The sequence below is a fragment of the Coenobita brevimanus genome, chromosome 70, assembly GCF_032717465.1.
Source record: "Coenobita brevimanus isolate Jiangsu-jjx chromosome 70, ASM3271746v2, whole genome shotgun sequence".
Classification (NCBI taxonomy): domain Eukaryota; kingdom Metazoa; phylum Arthropoda; class Malacostraca; order Decapoda; family Coenobitidae; genus Coenobita; species Coenobita brevimanus.
In genome coordinates, this window is record NC_137023.1 from 48,941,569 (window position 1) to 48,960,691 (window position 19,123).

The 19,123-nt window shown below is 41.6% G+C and overlaps 1 protein-coding gene across 1 annotated transcript in view; it reads right to left on the bottom strand.

Moving 5' to 3' along the window:
• The window catches only part of Ziz (dedicator of cytokinesis protein Ziz), a 251,109-nt gene that overhangs the window by 181,476 nt on the left and 50,510 nt on the right, over window positions 1–19,123 (bottom strand). The window contains exons 9-11 of the mRNA XM_080277570.1: window positions 12,317–12,474; window positions 5,159–5,314; window positions 4,207–4,419 (exon numbers count right to left, since the gene is read on the bottom strand). Coding sequence (XP_080133696.1) covers window positions 4,207–4,419; window positions 5,159–5,314; window positions 12,317–12,474 — 527 coding nt within the window. The remainder of the gene's footprint in view (window positions 1–4,206; window positions 4,420–5,158; window positions 5,315–12,316; window positions 12,475–19,123) is intronic.

The window sequence follows — 19,123 nt, forward strand, 5'->3', positions numbered from 1 at the left end:
ACTGCTGTAAAAGGAGCTATTCTAAGCCTATACCAGTAAATAACTCATTTAAACCAACAAATGAAATCTGAAAATTGTCAAATATATATCTAAAAAAAAATCAAGCTTAGTAAACTGCACCCCAAAGTAACAATGTTCACCCCACCTATGTCTAAAACACATTAATGTAAATCTAAAAACAGTTTATAAATCAACCGAAACAAACAATTTTAGTCTAAAATCTTATCAAAATCAGTAAAGAAATCAAAACCCATTGTTAAACTGGGGTTTTGCCATCGTTAAGCAGGGTATGGTGGCATTTCTACCTCCATCGTTAAGACAGGGGGAGGCGGTGGCTGAATCGGTAGAGAGGCGGCTTGCAGTCCTGATGGACCCAGGTTCGAATCCTGGCTGGGGCAGGGGACAGTTTAAGGATTTGAATTTCATTAAAAAGCAGACTTTCCTGATCTACCAGATGACCCGCCGACATGTCGTAAAAATACCCCCGCTAATACCAATACACCAGTCCTGTATGAGACAGCCCTAGCATGTATTCAATATGGACGGTGGGTGTTAGCGCCGAAGTGGTGACATGTGGAGGTGTAGGAGGACTACTGGGCCTTGGGATAGGCTACTGCCCCCAAGATACAGGCCCTGAAGCCTTTGCCCAGAGTCGGACACATTAAAAAAAAAAAAAAATAAAAAAAAAAAAAAAAAAAAAATATATGTCGAGGTATACCTGTATTGTATTGATTACAGTATTGTACAGTATCATACAGTATATAGCACTCTCTCCAAACACAATTGTAATAATATAAGTAGCAATGCCAGTGTTCACCAATAAATATTATTATAAGGTAGTGAGTGGGTAGGTTTTTCAATTATTTGGCAAATCCGATTACTTGGCATTGCCCTGGTCCTGTAGATGCCGAATAACTGGACCTTTACTGTACAGTCATTTGACATTTGCTGAAATACAGTACAATACCACTACTAGAATCTTCTTAACCACAAAACAGTTAATGGTGACAGTATTAACATTCTCAGGATCCTATACTCATTCTTATCTTAATACAATCATCAAGTTGCAGATGGGTTTGTTAAGTGTGCATAAATAAATCTGTATGCCTCATATCATGATATACTAGACTGTCCTTATATGGTACAGTATAGTATTTTTAACAATAATCTGTTCTGTTTAGCATTATTGGCTAATGATAGTCTGTGTTCTTAATCCATTATTTAAACTACAGGTATCTCCCTAACAACTTTTCGTAAGTCATTATTCCTCTAAGCATCTCAAGCTAAACAAACAATTACTCTCAATCTCTATTCAATAAAATCTCCATCCAAGCAGCAAAGCATTCTGATACTCAAGTCTGTAGTGCTCTCTCATTAGTGTCACCATTCGTTTTTCATTTCGTTTTTCAAGGCTCCAACATGCTTGCATGCATCGGCCTTGGTCACCTCATGGCAGCTCTCCATGCTGTTTGATCTATGGCAGCCTCCCTGTTCAGTCCCTTAACCCTGAGGCCACACTTAATTACCTCGTCCCAAATCTTTTTCGGTCTACCCCTCGCAACTCCATCCCCAATATTAACGCTTCTCACTTTCTGCACCCGTTTATCATCCCTCATCCTCTCCACATGCCCAAACCACCTCCATATATCTCTCCTCATCACAACACCAATACACTCCAGTCCCATCCTACCTCTCAACTCTTCCATCGTAAACCCAGCACTCCCAGGCCTTGCACGCAGGGACGCACTGCACATCCACCTACTCAATGTCATTTCTGTACATTTCAGCCTGTGAATATCCTCTTCCTTTACTACCCAGGTCTCACTACCGCACAGTATTACACTCCTAATACATGTTGTATACAAAGATCCCTTAGCATGTAGGGAGAGCCCTCTCAATGTCAGGAAACAGCTCTCTGAACTTCTTCCAACCACTTCCCACCCAGCCCCACCTCCAGCACATAACATGTCTCCCAAATAACAAAACTCCTCAACACACTCAAGAGACTCACCAGCAAGTTCAACCCTTTCATGCGTGACAATCTCCACCTGCTCTCCCCAACACATTGCACACATACAATTAGCAGTATCTCGCAGTCTACCTCTAATACCACTACATCTCTTATGTATCCACTTATCATAAACACTGCACAAGATGAAATTACTTCCCGCACACTTGTGGCAAATTACATATGGCCAATATCCCTCTTCTTTGACAGCACCACCACCAACCCTAGATATCATCACTTTTATTTGCATTTACTCTTAAGCCCTTGTGACCCATTCCATCTCTCCACTTTCTACACCTTTCTTCCGCCTCCCTTTCATTCTCTGCAATCAACACCAAATCATCAGCATACTGCATCTCCCACAGGAGTCCATTTCTGAAGTCACGTGAGAGGGCATCAAGTACCATGATAAACAACAAGGGACTCAATACTGACCCCTGATGCACACCAACATTCACGGAAAACTCATCACTCAAATCTCTGTTCACTCTTACCTGGGTGTGACCACCCATATACATGGCCATAACCACCCTACCAGCCACTCCTCCATCCTAAGCTTTCTCATTGCCCACTTCACCACCTCTCTAGAGACTCTGTCAAAGGTCTTCTCCAAATCAACAAAAACTAAGTACAGTTTCCTTTTCTTTCCTATATATTTTTCCTGAATCTGCTGAACAATGAATATGGCATCAGTGGTCCCCCTGCTTGGCATAAACCCAAACTGCATCTCATCAATATTCACTCTTTCTCTAACACTTTCTCTAATCATACCTTATAGAACTCTCTCCATTACCTTCATTATCTGATCTAAAAGCTTTATCCATCCATCCATCATCCAATCCTACATTGCCCCACGAGGAGTGTAGCAGCCTGAGGCTAGGCAAGTTGGTCCTGAAATTTAAGACGAGAGTGACCAGCCTCACTCATCCCTGAGTGGCATTACGTGAGCAATAAACCCCAACCACACCTTGGATAAAAACCTTCACTGGCTCAATCCAATTGGAGCACCGTAATTACCCACTAAACCACCAGGCACCAAAATCTGGTAATATGGTTACTACCCAGCATAGTAAATGGTTTCCTGGTGTACAGGAAACCAATTGGCTTGTCATCACTCAGTGCAGAGTCACCCTCAGGCAGAACGAAGAGGAAAGAATGAAGAAAAGAAAGACAGAAGAGGGAGTGTAAAGTCACCTGTAGGCAGAAGGATGAGGAAAGAATGAAGGAAAGGAAGACAGAAGAGGATGGAAGGAAAGAAGGATGAAGGAGAGGACAGGACAGACACCTGAGAGCAGCACTACATTGAGTGAGTGGATGGTGAGTGCCCCCACCTACCACTTACACCTCTATAATTTCCTTTTTCCAGGGCATCACATCTGGCAGAAAATAAGGCTGTCACATTCTTAGGTTTATTGAAGTAGCAGGTGTTTCCAGCACCCTACGCATTCTCCTTTTATATGCCTTACCAATACACAAGGAACACATAGGCAGTTTTATTTCCTTCTTGTCGTCAGGGCACGATTTATTTTATTCTTTTCAACAGGGAGGCTGCAATGGATCGTGCAGCATGGAGAGCCGCCATTAGGTGACCAAGGCCGACACATGCAAGCATGTTGGAGCCTTTAAAAACGAAACGAGGGAGCACTTTCACTTAACAATGGATAATTGCGCTGTGTGAATAAAAGCAGTCACTTTCACAAAATCTGATATATCATGAAGTGCATTCAAGTACACAAAAGCACAAACCTATCCATATGTTTGTTATATTTATGAATACTGCTCAAGTATAGACTATAGACCAGGTACGTAATTTCACTAACTTTGTTAATATGAACACAATGTAACAACTGACTCTCATATACCTTCCAGTACAGTACTGGACTGTATTACTGAAACAAATATCAACATAAGCAGTTTCACACATTGCCTCAGTATCCACAACCTTCAGAGACTGAGAGTGCAACATTATGCTGAAGGAAATTGTCTGAGGTAGTAAGAACATATTTCAGAAGACATCATACTGATAGTGTTCATGGAGATAGCTTTTACACACCCTGAGAAGATGAGTTTTTCATTGCACAAGCAAATCATCTGGGGATAGGAGGATTAAAACAGTGACATACTTGTCATTCAGAGGAATATTAAATGGCTTTAACAATAGTATTATAGGTACTCACCACATAAACAGGATTTCTTACTTGCTTTGGGTATGCTATCCATTCTTCTGGAACCCCAGCAAGTGCCAACGGCAGTGGTGTGACTGTGGTGTCTTTAGCATCCTCAGACTTTTTACGGCTCTTGGATAGCAGACTCCGCACCATTGGGCTGTTCAGATCAAAGTGGAAGTCTTCAGAGATCTTGCAACCCTTTGCGACATCATAGAGGGATGCGTGGGTCATGTATGGCTCAAGCTGTGGAAGGATATGCTTATGAAGTGGTGTAATACATTTATATGGTAGCTAAGTGCTTTGTGCTAGCATGAAACGAAATCAAAGATTTCCCAAGTAACCCCTGCCCAGTCAGTTCTCTAAGATACTTTACCTCCCCTAAGTCCATCCATCCATCCATTGCCAGACGCCATGTATCCCAAACGGGGTGGTCAAGGGCTTAGAGTTAATTGTTTTACAGGGAGGGGCACTAATCCTCCACCAAACCCACTGGACACGTAGGGATGCCAACAGCATCTGGTGTTCCCAGGCGGTCACCCATCCAAGTACTAACCAGACCCAACGTCCCCTAAGTCATTATTTTATAACTAAGTTAAACTGTACCTCATAAAAGGTTTGCAGCTTGGCCTGTGCAGACCTTTGTGCCTCATGTGAGGATTGAAGCTTAGCAAGGGTTAAGTAGAATAAGATAAAAACATTTTTTTATCATACAATATAGGTTAATGGGAGACTACTTCTGACCCCTCCAATCAAAGAGGTTGCTCGTAAGCTGAATATAATAACCTAGCAGTACTGTATACAAAACAAAAAGATATTATCACACTAATGAAGTTATTTGAAGTCATCACTTACTGCAGCCACCTGAAATGTAAGGAGGTTGGATCTTCCATCTCTCACCAGAGCAATTATAATTTTAAGTGCATTTAGGATTCCCTCTTTATGAAAATCAACTCTATACCCTACCTGACAACAAAGTACCAACCTGTGACAGTGGGCCATCCCCAGAATCAAGGGGTGCTTGAAGACGGAATTTGATGCTCTCAAAGAGAACTCTGAATCTGGTGCCAAATTTCTCTTCATAGGGCCAGACTAGACTCTCATCCCTCAGCTCAACACTACCATTCTCACTCTCTGAACGCTATCAAGAGAAAAAGAAATAATTACACAAGTACTGTTAATTACCATATTAAGGTAACACATTCCAGTATTTGAAAACAGCTTCCCACTCTTTCTGAAAGAAACACAGATTCCTGCATTTATCCAACATATACACTCTAAATTCAACCTGATGATATTCTTCCTCCATCTGCCCCACTAAATACCTTATTCTCTTCATCACTCTCCCACACTCCAGTAGCTACCTAGTAAATGTTTCACATAATATATAATCTTACAAAGCTTCACTCTAGTCATTCATACAGCCAACCTTCTAGTCTTTGTCATTCAGCAAAACTATAATAAATGAAATGACTCTCATCACAGCATCTCTCACATTCAACATGATGAACCTTTGTCAACACTCTGACTGACCCTTCCACCACCACTGTGGAGCCCCCTGTATAGTAGCAAGAACACAATTATTTCCAAATGGATTTGGGGTTCAGTCATAATGCTCAAAGTCAAAGTGAGGATCATATGAATAACCTCTCTGAATTATACAAGCAGCATGTAAAAAAAAAAAAAAAAAAAATCATCATCATCCAGACCTCCTTTCCCACCCAAGGGCAAGGTGAGGAGTAGCAATGTCCAGACAGCCCAAATTTGCCCAATCCAATGGGCCACGCTTCCATTCACTCATCATTCAAGCTCACGGAATCCTGGCTCCATCGGATACACCAAAAACATTCACCAAGCTCTGCAGCTTCACACAAACCTAACCAACTGAGAAAAAAAAAAAAAAAAAAAAAAGATACTGATAAGACTTTACAAGTGCTACATGTAGGTGGATGGTGGGGCTGGGCAGGATGCCTACACTCTGCAAAAATTGGAGTTTTAAAAGGGTGGTAAGGGTGGTGATTGTGGTTGGAACACTTCAAGAATACAGAATTTATTGTAGGCAGAAGGTAGTAAAATGGTGGAGTGGATGCAGAGCAGCAAACAGTGGAATGATGTATGGCGTGGCAGGATGGGTTTCTTATACACTGTAAAAATCTGCATTATATCATGCTGACTGGCATTAGCATGGCAATAACGCCTATTTCTTTTTCCTATTCCTGACAAATAATCCTGATCAATACAGGATGGAAGTACTGTCACTACCTGCATTCTCCGACCACAATCTCATCAAAACCTCATTAGTCAGCTCCCCCAAACCACCCAGTTCTGAGCCTGTCAGGGTGATTCGATGGCACTTTGATGGGGCAGACTGGGATGGATTCAGAATTATCTTAATGACATTCCATGGCAGTCTTTCTTCTCTAGTGACATCAATTCTACCCAGTCCCACATTAATGACAATACAAGCAGGTACAGAATTGTTCATACCAAGTCAACAGTTCACTAAAAGACTGGACTCCCCAAAATGAGTTGATAGCAACTGTGTCAGAGCAAAGGTCCAAGAGTCATTAGCATATAACTCTTACTTAAAGTCAAAAATATCTGAATCATTCAGTCAATTTAAAATTGCTCGAAACCATGCAAAAGCAGTAACAAAACTAAAATCAAATTTCCTTCACAACCAAGCACCCAAACTACTAAACAATCCTAATGACAATGGAATATTCTGGTCAACTCTCAATTCTTTCAATAATAACTTTAAGAAGTCATCACCCATTCCCCCACTAAAATCTTCAGACGGTGTCATTACAAATGCCAAGAAGTGTCCATCCACTCATCATCCAATCCTACGTTGCCCCACGAGAAGCATAGGAGCCCGGGGCTAGGCAAGTTGGTCCAGACATTTAAGATGAGAGTGACAGGCCTCACTCATCCCTGAGTGGCAATATGTGAGCAATAAACCCCAAACACCCCTTGGATATAAACCTCCACCGGCGCAGTCCGATTGAGCGCCATAATTACCCACTAAACCACCAGGCGCCTAAATTTGATTATATGGTTACCACCCAGCATAGTAAATGGTTTCTTGGTGTACAGGAAACCATTTGGCTTGTCACTCAGGGTAGAGTCACCCACAGGCAGAAGGAAGAGGAAAGAATGAAGGAACGAAAGACAGAAGAGGAACTGTAAGGTCACCCATAGGCAGAGGGGTGAGGAAAGAACAATGAAAAGAAAGACAGAAGAGGATGGAAGGGAAGAAGGATGGAGGAGAGGAAAGGGAAGACACCTGATAGCAGCACTACATCGAGTAAGCGGATGGTGAGAGCCCCCACCTACGACCGTCCAAATAATTTTGTATCAACATCTCGGGGCAATTTAGTCTCCACCAAGCAAACAATAACAGGTTTCTTTTTATTTACATAGTTTCCAATTTCCCCTTTCTTAGATATTAACCCATCTACATTACCATACATGATACCCATATTTACTGCCCCACTTTTATCTTTAGTTATTGTTCTCTTTTTCATATTCATAACCATCCCCCTTGTTTCCTTCACTTCTAGTTCCTCACATACCACTTCCTTACTTTCATTTCCATTAAAAAAAAAAAAAAAAAAAAAAAAAAAAAATCATCCACTGTCCTCCTGTCATTTTTTTCCTTTCCTTGTTTCTTCAAAGATTTTAAAACTTCTCCTTCTTCATTCAGATCTTTTCTTACTATATTTTCCATCCCTGCCTCTTTACTCATTTTCCAGGCGACTTTAAGTATATCATTTACTACACCTTCTATTGACAACTTAACTCTCACTGGTCTTGCTTCCCCTTTCTTATACAGCCCTATTCTCCTTACTTCCTCAGTTTCTTTTTTCGAAATGTTTCCTTCAGGTTCAATCTTGTCCAATATTTTTCTCACTTGATTTGAGTCTCTCCCGAGTCTCACAGATCTAACCTTTTCTTCCTCCTCCCTGTTTCTAAATATTACCACACATCTGTTCCTTTCTATGTTTCTCTCACTATTTTCTCTTTCTTCTTCAATATTTTCATTATATTTTCTTCCATTTTTTTCTTATTCATTTCCCTTTCTTAATGCCTTATTTCCCTCAGGCTGACCACTTCTTTCTGTTCTTCCTGCACATGTGCCCACTTTGCCTTTTGCTCTTCTAACACACTACTCACCTTCCTCGTTCTGTTACTACTCTCTTTTAATTTTCTCCTAAATTCGATATTTTCTCATTTCAAATTCTTGATCTCCTGGTTTGCTATATCACTGGCCTGTATCAGACTCTGTATGGTGTTTTCGGCATTTTCAGGCACATTTCTTGGTACTAAAACCTCCACTTTCTATCCTAGTTCACTAATTCTGATAATCAACATTTAACTAATTCCATCACACTTGTTTCACTGTCAAATCCTGGAAAGTTGGGTCCCTTAATGTTTACACTGTCCCATGTTTGATGGTTGGGTACAGTACTAACAGCTGTCACAGAAATTCCTATGAACTTTAATGTATACTACAATATATACTGACAATGGCCCTTTACATTTCTGGCAGACTATACTGTATTAACCAACAATACTTTAAACTTCAGAGAAGACTATTGGAGACAGGACAAACATAATTCCTGAAAACTACTAAAGGTTTGCAGAGGTGGTTGAGACACGTCCGTTCGTTTTGACTGGCTCTGTGTGTGTGTGTGTGTGTGTGTGTGTGTGTGTGTGTGTGTGTGTGTGTGTGTGTGTAATTCACCGTGTCGGTCAGGATCACTTGATGGTCGTGATCGTCAGATTTACCCTCCCGGAAGGGAGCTGAAAGCTCATATACTGTAGTCCGATCTAAGGGCAAGGCTGTGACCTTCACACACGCACACACCCGTCCCCTTGCTCAAGGGGGACAGTAACCACCCACTTCGTCAGTGAAACTTTTCGCAACCTGAGCGAGGCGCGAACTCCCGTCCACCAGTTGGCAAGCGGGAACGTTACCACTGCACCAGCGAGCGGTGTGTGTGTGTGTGTGTGTGTGTGTGTGTGTGTGTGTGTGTGTGTGTGTGTGTGTGTGTGTACATGCGTGTGTGTTCTTATCTAATTGTATTACCTAATTGTATCTTTACAGGAATGAGTCAAGCTCGTACTGTCCCATGTATTAAACCATTTTTATCATACATATCCTTAAATTTATGAAGTTTTGGCACACCTTATTTCATTCGGTTGTGCATTCCACTGATCAAATCCCCTATTTGGGAAACTGAATTTCCTTATGTCCGTATTGTCTCTCTTTTTATGCAGTTCTTTTGCAGTGTCCTCCTGCTGATGCTTCCCAATAGGTTATATATTCATTTATGTCTATTTTCTCTTTCCCTGAGACACATTTATGTAGCATAATCATGTCTCCTCTTTTCCTTCTCTCCTGCAGTGTTGGTAGATTCAACTTTTCTATTCTTTCTTCATAGCTTAGATCCCTTAAGCTTGGTACCCATCTTGTAGCTGCCCTTTGTACTATTGCAATCTTATCTATGTGTTTTTGAGATGAGGATTCCAGACTACTGATGCATACTCCAGGGTTAGTTTGATGAATGATGTTATTACTTTTCTTAGCATGTCTTCATTTATACATGTGAATGCAATTCTCATATTAGCAGGCAATGTATACACGTTATGTACCTTCTCAATGATGTGGTCGGCTGGAGATAGTCTGTTATTGATAATCACTTCTAGGTCCTTCTCCCTTTCTGATATGTGTAGGGTTGATCTTCATAAATCATAATCCCAATCTTGTCTTTTCTCACTTTTACCAATGTTAATTACATAACACTTGTCCACATTAAATTCCATTTGGCATTTATTGCTCCATTCATGAAGCTTATTTAATTCCTCTTGCAGCTCCTTGCAAGAATCTGTGTTAGTAATTTTCCTTTGTATTTTTGCATCATCTGCAAACATAATTAGATAGCTTCCATTTCCAATGTTACTGTTTATGTCATTTATATAAACTAAAATCATTATGTGTGCCAGCACTGAGCCCTATGGAAATCCACTAGTCACTTCCCTCCATGCTGAGTAATTTCCTCTTAATACTGTTCTCATTTCCCTTTCTTGAGAAAATCCTGCATCCAACAATACAGATTGCCTTGGATACCTCCTTGATGGTTCAGTTTCCATAAAGTCTTTGGTGCGGTACTCTGTCAAATGCTTTCTTGAAATCTAAATAGATACTGTCCACCTATCTTTCTCTTTCCTGTAATGTTTCTGTAACTCTATCATAGTAGCTTAATAGATTAGTAACACACGATTTTCCCTTTCTAAAATCGAACTGCCTTTCTGTTATCATAGTGTTCTTCTTGATGGTTTACCCAAACTTTTCTTATCAGCTTTTCTAGTATCTTGCTTACAACACTGGTCGGTGATAATGGTCAGTAGCTGAGTGGATTCTATCTATTCCCTTTCTTGAATGGGGAAACAAATGTTTGCTTTCTTCCAAATATCAGGTAGTTTAGCTTGACCTATGGATTCCTTGAATAGTATATACAACGGTCTGCTTAACTCTTCTGCACATTCATGCAGCACCCAACCTGAGATTTCGTCAGGACCATTTGCTTTTCCTTTGTCTATCTATCTATCATGCAATCCTATGCTTCCCCATGAGGAGCACAGGAGCCCAGGGCTAATCAAGTTGGTCCTGACATTTAAGATAAGAGTAATCAGCTTCACTCATTTCTGAGTGGCATTATGTTAGCATTAAACCCCAACTACCCCTTGGATACAAACCTTCACTGGCTCAATTCGAATGGAGTGCCGTAATTACCTGCTAAACCACCAGGCGCCAAATTCTGGTTATATGGTTACCATCCAGTGTAATAAATGGTTTCCTGGTGTACAGGAAACCATTTGGGTTGTCATTCAGTGTAGAGTCACCCACAGGCAGAAGGAAGAGGAAAGAATGAAGGAAAGAAAGACAGCAGAGGGAGTATAAAGTTACCTGTAGGCAGAAGGACGAGGAAAGAAGGAGGGAAAGAATGACAGAGGAGGATGCAAGTCTAATTTACTTAACTCTTCCTGTACTCCTTTTTCTGATATTTGTATATCTGGTAATACGTGTGGGCATGCATGTTCCATGTCATCTCTTTCAAAATTATTTTCTTTTGTAAAAATTTATTGGATGTTTTTATTTACAGCTTCACAAATACAGTATCTTTCTCTTGTGTATAGATGATCTCCTCATCCGTAATGGACGGTATTTTATCTTTAACTTTGGTTTTCCTTCGGATGTTGCTGTAAGATAGCTTAGGTTGATCACTACTATTATTTATAATGTCTTCCTCAAACTCTCTCCTAAGCCTTCCTCCTTATCTTTGTATAATCATTTCTTGTCTGTTTATAGCTGTTATATGCCCTCTTACTATTGTGTCTTCTGTATCTATTCCACAGCAAGTCTCAATTTCTTTTGCTTTATTACATTCTATATTAAACTAATTCTTTATTTTCATATCTATTTCTCTGTGCTGAGGAGTGTGTGTGTGTGTGTGTGTGTGTGTGTGTGTGTGTGTGTGTGTGTGTGTGTGTGTGTGTGTGTGTGTGTGTGTGTGTGTATCAGTTCCCATTATATCTCAAGAATGGCTTTAACTATCAACATGAAACCTACAGGATAACAAGATATGGCCTAAATCCTGGCTGAGTTTGAAAATGGGCACTCAGGGTCAAAGTCAAGGTCACCAAATGGCTGCAAAAGGTCAGCTTGTTTTTATCATCCACCTTTAGCACCATTATATCTCATCAAAGGCTCTATCAACATGAAACCTTCAGGGTATCAAGACTTGGCCAAAATCTTGGCAGAGATCATAAATGGGCACTTGAGGTCAAGGTCATGGTCACCACAATGGCTGCCAAAGGTCAACTACTTTTTACTGCCTGCCTTTAGCACCATTATATCTCATGAAAGGCTTGAGCTATCAACATGAAACCATCTGGGTGTCAAGATATGCTCTGAATCTTGGACTTGGCCAACAGCATTTCCTGGAGGGCGATAAGCATTCGGCTCCCACATGCTCTTTCATTTAACTTCAACTGTCCAGAAGTAGCCAGAACAAATTTTTCTTAGTGTGTCTCAGCTAATTAAACATGGTTAAGCAGCCAACTCTCAATCGCTCACCGGTAGGCTGGGGTAGCAGGTGAACAACTGATGTCTGTCCTCCCGCCGAGCTTGAGCAATAGAAAAATCTGTCTCATGAGCATATTTGATCAGCTGAGGGTTGAGACTGTGTTCCAATCCTCTCAAGGTACCATAGTTGCTAGAAGGGGGAGTTAATCCTGAAATAAAATTATGTAAAATGTAAGAATATTCAAAAGATCTACAAAATAGTTATACAGTATATACAGGAATATATATACTGTGTATATATATGTATATATATACACATACACTCAAACCTCGACTTAAACGGACTAAATGAGGAATCAACTTGTCCCTTACTTGAAAATGTCCACTTTTCCACATATAAAGACAATCTTATTATGCAATGACTGTTTCACTTATCTAACTTATATATATGATTATGAATAATAATTTACAGGTACTGTATAAAGAAACAAATTAATGTGTATAACCTAGACATTGCCTATCATTTTTGAATGGCCCTGTCCGTTTGTCAAGCAGAATATGGAGTCCCTTAAATCCAAAATCCCTTAAATGGAGGTCCCATAAATCAAGGTTTGAGTGTGTGTATATATATAGTGAGACCTGGGCAATAAAGGAATATGATATTCGCATGAGGCTCAAACATACAGAAATGACAGTGATTAGGTGTTTGTGCAGTGTGTCCTTAAGTGCAAGGCCTGGGGGAGGGGGGCTAGGTTTATAATGTAAGAGCTGAGAGATAGGATGGGACTGGGGTGTATTGGTGTTGTGATGAGGAAAGGTAGACCGAGATGATTTGGGCATGAGGAGAGGATCGGGGATGATAAATTGGGTGCAGAAGGCGAGAGGTGTTATTGTCGACGGTAGGGTAGTGAAAGGCAGACCAAAAAAGACATAGGATGAGGTCTTTGAATGTGACCTCAGGGTTGTGGGACTAAATAGAGAAGAGGACAGAGACCAAGCAGCATGGACAGACGCCGTTAGGTGACCAAGGCCGACACATGCAAGCATGTTTGAGCCTTCAAAAACAAAACTGAAAATAATACATACTGTATACAGGTATATATAAATAAATCAGTCTATCTATCAATCTATCTACTGCCAGATGCCATAATCCCGTAATGGGTGGCCACTGACTTTGAGTTATTTGTTTTACGGGGAGAGGCACTAACCCTCCACCAACCCACTTGTTGACACGTAGGGAGCACATACACGTATATATGTACATACATATATATATAGATATATAGATATATATATATATATATATATATATATATATATATATATATATATATATATATATATATATGTATATATATATTCTATCTATTGCCAGACGCCTCAATCCCGTTTGGGATGGCCACAAACAAACCGCCTCCAAGTCGCCCTGTCCCCCGCCATTTCACTGCCCTGCTCTCAACTCACACCCCCCTCTCTCATATACTGTACCTCTCCACCCCATCCCTCCATCTCATCCTCGGCCTCCTCCTCCCTCTTCCCCCCTCCACCTCACTCACATACACTCTCTTCGTCAGTCTTTCACCCTCCATCCTCTTCACATGGCCAAACCACCTCAGTGTGTTCCTCATAACGCTTCCTATCACATCCACATCCACATCCACACCACAACGCTCCTTTATATCCTCATTCATCAGCCTGTCTCTCCATGTGACTCCACAGGCTCCTCTTAAATAACTCATTTCCACTGCTCTCACTCTTGACTTGTGTCCTTCCAACAACGTCCAAGCTTCACGTCCATATGTTAGAGTTGGTATCACAATACTGTCATGTAGTAACTTTTTCACTTCCATGCTCACTTCCCTGTTTCTTATCACTGCTTTCAAAGAACCAGCAACCTTTCTTCCCTGCTGTACCCTTTCAAGCACTTCACCCTCCACACCTCCATCCTTACTCATCACACTACCCAAGTACTTAAACGTACTCACATATTCCAATTCCTCACCATCCAACCTCGCTGTACATTCACCGACTTCACCTCTCTCAAAGACCATCACTTTACTCTTCCCTACATTCACCTTTAGATTCCATTTCTTACACACTCTCCCAAACTCATCCACCACGCCTTGCAGCTCCCCTTCATCTTCACTCAATAACACAGTATCATCTGCAAACAACAGTACAGGGAGTTTCCAAACACTATCCTCTCTCACCAGGGCCACTCCAACATCCACTACCCTACCTTGTACCTCTTTTATTATCCCATCCATGTACAGATTGAACAACCATGGAGACATGACACATCCCTGTTTCAACCCAACTTTCAAAGAGAAAAATTCACTTAGTTCACCATCCACACGCACTGCAGCCTTCGCACCATCGTACATACTCTTCACAGCATTCAACAACTTCCCATCTACTCCATATATTCTTAACACTTTCCACAATCCTTGTCTATCCACCCTGTCATATGCTTTCTCCAAATCCATGAAAACCGCATACAATTTCTTTCCCTTCTCTAGAAACTTTTCCACTAAAGATCTATGAATGAATATCTGATCTACACAACCTCTTCCCTTCCTAAAGCCTCCCTGTTCTTCCCCAACTAATTTCTCTGTTCTTTCTCTAACTCTGTCAATAAGTATCCTACCATACACTTTTCCTATTATACTAAGAAGACAAATGCCCCTATGATTACCACACACTTCTTTTTCCCCTTTTCCTTTGCACAAGGGAATAATTATACCTGACTTCCAATCCTCCGGGACTCTACCTTCCTCCCAGGCCAATCTGCACATCTTCCACATCCATTCTACTACTATCTCTCCCCCATGTTTCAGCATTTCACCGCACACTTCATCAATTCCTGAGGCTTTCCCCGATTTAACTTTCTTCATTGCTTCCACAACTTCTATCCTACTGATTTCTTCCTGTCTTCTCACCTCCCTCCTTCTCCCAGCCATTCCCCAGCCACTTATACTCGCATTACTTTCATCCTCTATGTTCATCTATCTATCTATTGCCAGACGCCTCAATCCCGTTTGGGGTGGCCACAAACAAATCGCCTCCAAGTCGCCCTGTCCCCCGCCATTTCACTGCCCTGCTCCCAACTCACACCCCCCTCTCTCATATACCTCTCCACCCCATCCCTCCATCTCATCCTCGGCCTCCCCCTCCCTCTTCCCCCCTCCACCTCACTCACATACACTCTCTTCGTCAGTCTCTCACCCTCCATCCTCTCCACATGGCCAAACCACCTCAGTGTGTTCCTCATAACGCTTCCTATCACATCCACATCCACACCACAACGCTCCTTTATATCCTCATTCGTCAGCCTGTCTCTCCACGTGACTCCACAGGCTCCTCTTAAATAATTCATTTCCACTGCACTCACTCTTGACTTGTGTCCTTCCAACAATGTCCAAGCTTCACTTCCGTACGTTAGAGTTGGTATCACAATACTGTCATATAGTAACTTTTACACTTCCATGCTCACTTCCCTGTTTCTTATCACTGCTTTCAAGGAACCAGCAACCTTTCTTCCCTGCTGTACCCTTTCAAGCACTTCACCCTCCAAACCTCCATCCTTACTCATCACACTACCCAAATACTTAAACGTACTCACATTTTCCAATTCCTCACCATCTAACCTCTCTGTACATTCACTAACTTCACCTCTCTCAAAGACCATCACTTTACTCTTCCCTACATTCACCTTTAGGTTCCGTTTCTTACACACTCTCCCAAACTCATCCACCAAGCCTTGCAGGTCCCCTTCGTCTTCACTCAACAACACAGTATCATCTGCAAACAACAGTACAGGGAGTTTCCAAACACTATCCTCTCTCACCAGGGCCACTCCAACATCCACTACCCTACCTTGTACCTCTTTTATTACCCCATCCATGTACAGATTGAACAACCATGGAGACATGACACATCCCTGTTTCAAACCAACTTTCAAAGAGAAAAATTCACTTAGTTCACCATCCACACACGCTGCAGCCTTCGCACCATCGTACATACTCTTCACAGCATTCAACAACTTCCCATCTACTCCATATATTCTTAACACTTTCCACAATCCTTGTCTATCCACCCTGTCATATGCTTTCTCCAAATCCATGAAAGCCGCATACAATTTCTTTCCCTCCTCTAGAAACTTTTCCACTAAAGATCTAAGAATGAATATCTGATCTACACAACCTCTTCCCTTCCTAAAGCCTCCCTGTTCTTCTCCAACTAATTTCTCTGTTCTTTCTCTAACTCTGTCTATAAGTATCCTACCATACACTTTTCCTATTATACTAAGAAGACAAATGCCCCTATGATTACCACATACTTCTTTTTCCCCTTTTCCTTTGTACAAGGGAATAATTATACCTGACTTCCAATCCTCCGGGACTCTACCTTCCTCCCAGGCCAATCTGCACATCTTCCACATCCATTCTACTACTATCTCTCCTCCATGCTTCAGCATTTCACCACACACTCCATCAATTCCAGGGGCTTTCCCAGTTCAACTTTCTTCATTGCTTCCACAACTTCTATCCTACTGATTTCTTCCTGTCTTCTCACCTCCCTCCTTCTCCCAGCCATTCCCCAGCCACTTATACTCGCATTACTTCCATCCTCTACGTTCAACAATTCCTTAAAGTGTTCTCTCCATCTGCTCACTTTTTCTCCCTTCTCCACTAGTAATCTACCATTTTTATCTTTCACTCCCCTGCTAACTTCACTTCCACCCTGTCTTACTCTTTTCACTTCTCTCCAGAATATTTTCTTACAGTCCCTCCAATTTACACTCAAATTCCTTCCAAATTCCTCATCCACTCTCTTCTTACTCTCTCTTACTAATCTTTTCACCTCTCTCTTCCTTTCCACATATAACTCTCTCTTCCGCCTCTCAACTTCTTCCACGCCCCTATTTCTCACCCATTCATTGTATGCTTTCTTCTTTTGTGCCACAGCCTGTTTCACCTCTTCAGTCCACCACGCTGTTCCTTGCACCCCCCTCCACCTTCTCTTCCTTCCACACACCACATCAGATGATGCACATATTTCTTCTGTAAATATCTTACACACACCTTCCACGTCTCCCATCTGCTCCAATTCATATTTGCCCAATCGTTCCTCCACTTCTCTCTTATACTCTGCCTTTTTCTCATCCTCTTGTAACCTTTCCACTCTCCTTGCAACTACTCCTTCCTCTCGTCTTTCCCATCTTCTATTCCTCCATCTCACTTGCATCCTAATTCTGGCCACCACCAAGTAGTGGTCAGAAAGTCCACTCCCCCAACCTCTATACACTCTTGCATCCTTTACACATCTTCGCATCCTTTCATCCACACACACATAATCAATCATTGCCTTCCTTTCATTCAGTTCACCACCCACCCTTCTCATCACTCGCCATGTATACCTGTGGATCATTTTATGCCTGAAGAGGGTATTGGCTATCACCAACCCCCTCCCAGCACAAATGTCCACTAACGCACTCCCATTCTCATCTATCTCGGCAGGCACACCCCACTCACCAACTATTCCATCCACCTTCACATTACCAACTTTACCATTCATATCACCAATCAAAAACACTCTCTCATTCCTTCCAAACTTTTTCATGCACATTTCCACATTTGTCCAGAACTCTTCTCTCACTCTTCTAGCACGATCTTGCGTTGGCGCATAGACACACACAATCGCCCACATTTGTATTCCAACTTTCAACTTTACCCACACAATCCTTGACCCAACTGATCCATACTGTCTTATGCTCTTCTTCCATCTTTTACTCACAACTATACACACTCCTTCCTTTGCCCTCTCAATCTCATCTACTCCTGCACATATACCCCATCCATACTCCCATTCTCTCACACTTTCTCCTCTCCATTTTGTTTCAGTTATTCCACATACATCCACTTTCGCACCCTCAAGCACCTGGACAATCTCTCTCTCTTTCACCTCATCATTCGCTCCTCTTACATTCCATGTACTCATTACCAAGTCCTTTGTCCGGTCCTGGGTCGTCATCGTTTGGTCAGTCCTTGTCCGAGGCTTCTTGTTTGTTTTTTTAGTTAGTTGTTTTCCGGGGAGGGGCACTAACCCTCCGCCAACCCTTTTAGTCGCCTTTTACGACAAGCAGGGATACTGGGGGAGTATTCTTGAAAACCTCCCTACCCCCAGGGGGTGTTCTCTCCATCTGCTCACTTTTTCTCACTTCTCCACTAGTAATCTACCATTTTTATCTTTCACTCCCCTGCTAACTTCATTTCCACCCTGTCTTACTCTTTTCACCTCTTTCCAGAACATTTTCTTACAGTCCCTCCAATTTACACTCAAATTCCTTCCAAATTCCTCATCCACTCTCTTCTTACTCTCTCTTCCTAATCTTTTCACCTCTCTCTTTCTTTCTACATATAACTCTCTCTTCCGCCTCTCAACTTCTTCCATGCCCCTATTTCTCATCCATTCATTGTATGCTTTCTTCTTTTGTGCCACAGCCTGTCTCACCTCTTCAGTCCACCACGCTGTTCCTTGCACCCCCCTCCATCTTCTCTTCCTTCCACACACCACATCACATGCTGCACATATTTCTTCTGTAAATATCCTACACACACCTTCAACGTCTCCCATCTGCTCCAATTCATATTTGCCCAAACGTTCCTCCACTTCTCTCTTATACTCCGCCTTTTTCTCATCCTCTTGTAACCTTTCCACTCTCCTTGCAACTACTCCTTCCTCTCGTCTTTCCCTTCTTCTATTCCTCCATCTTACTTGAATCCTAATTCTGGCCATATACATTCATATATATATATATATATATATATATATATATATATATATATACACAGTAAT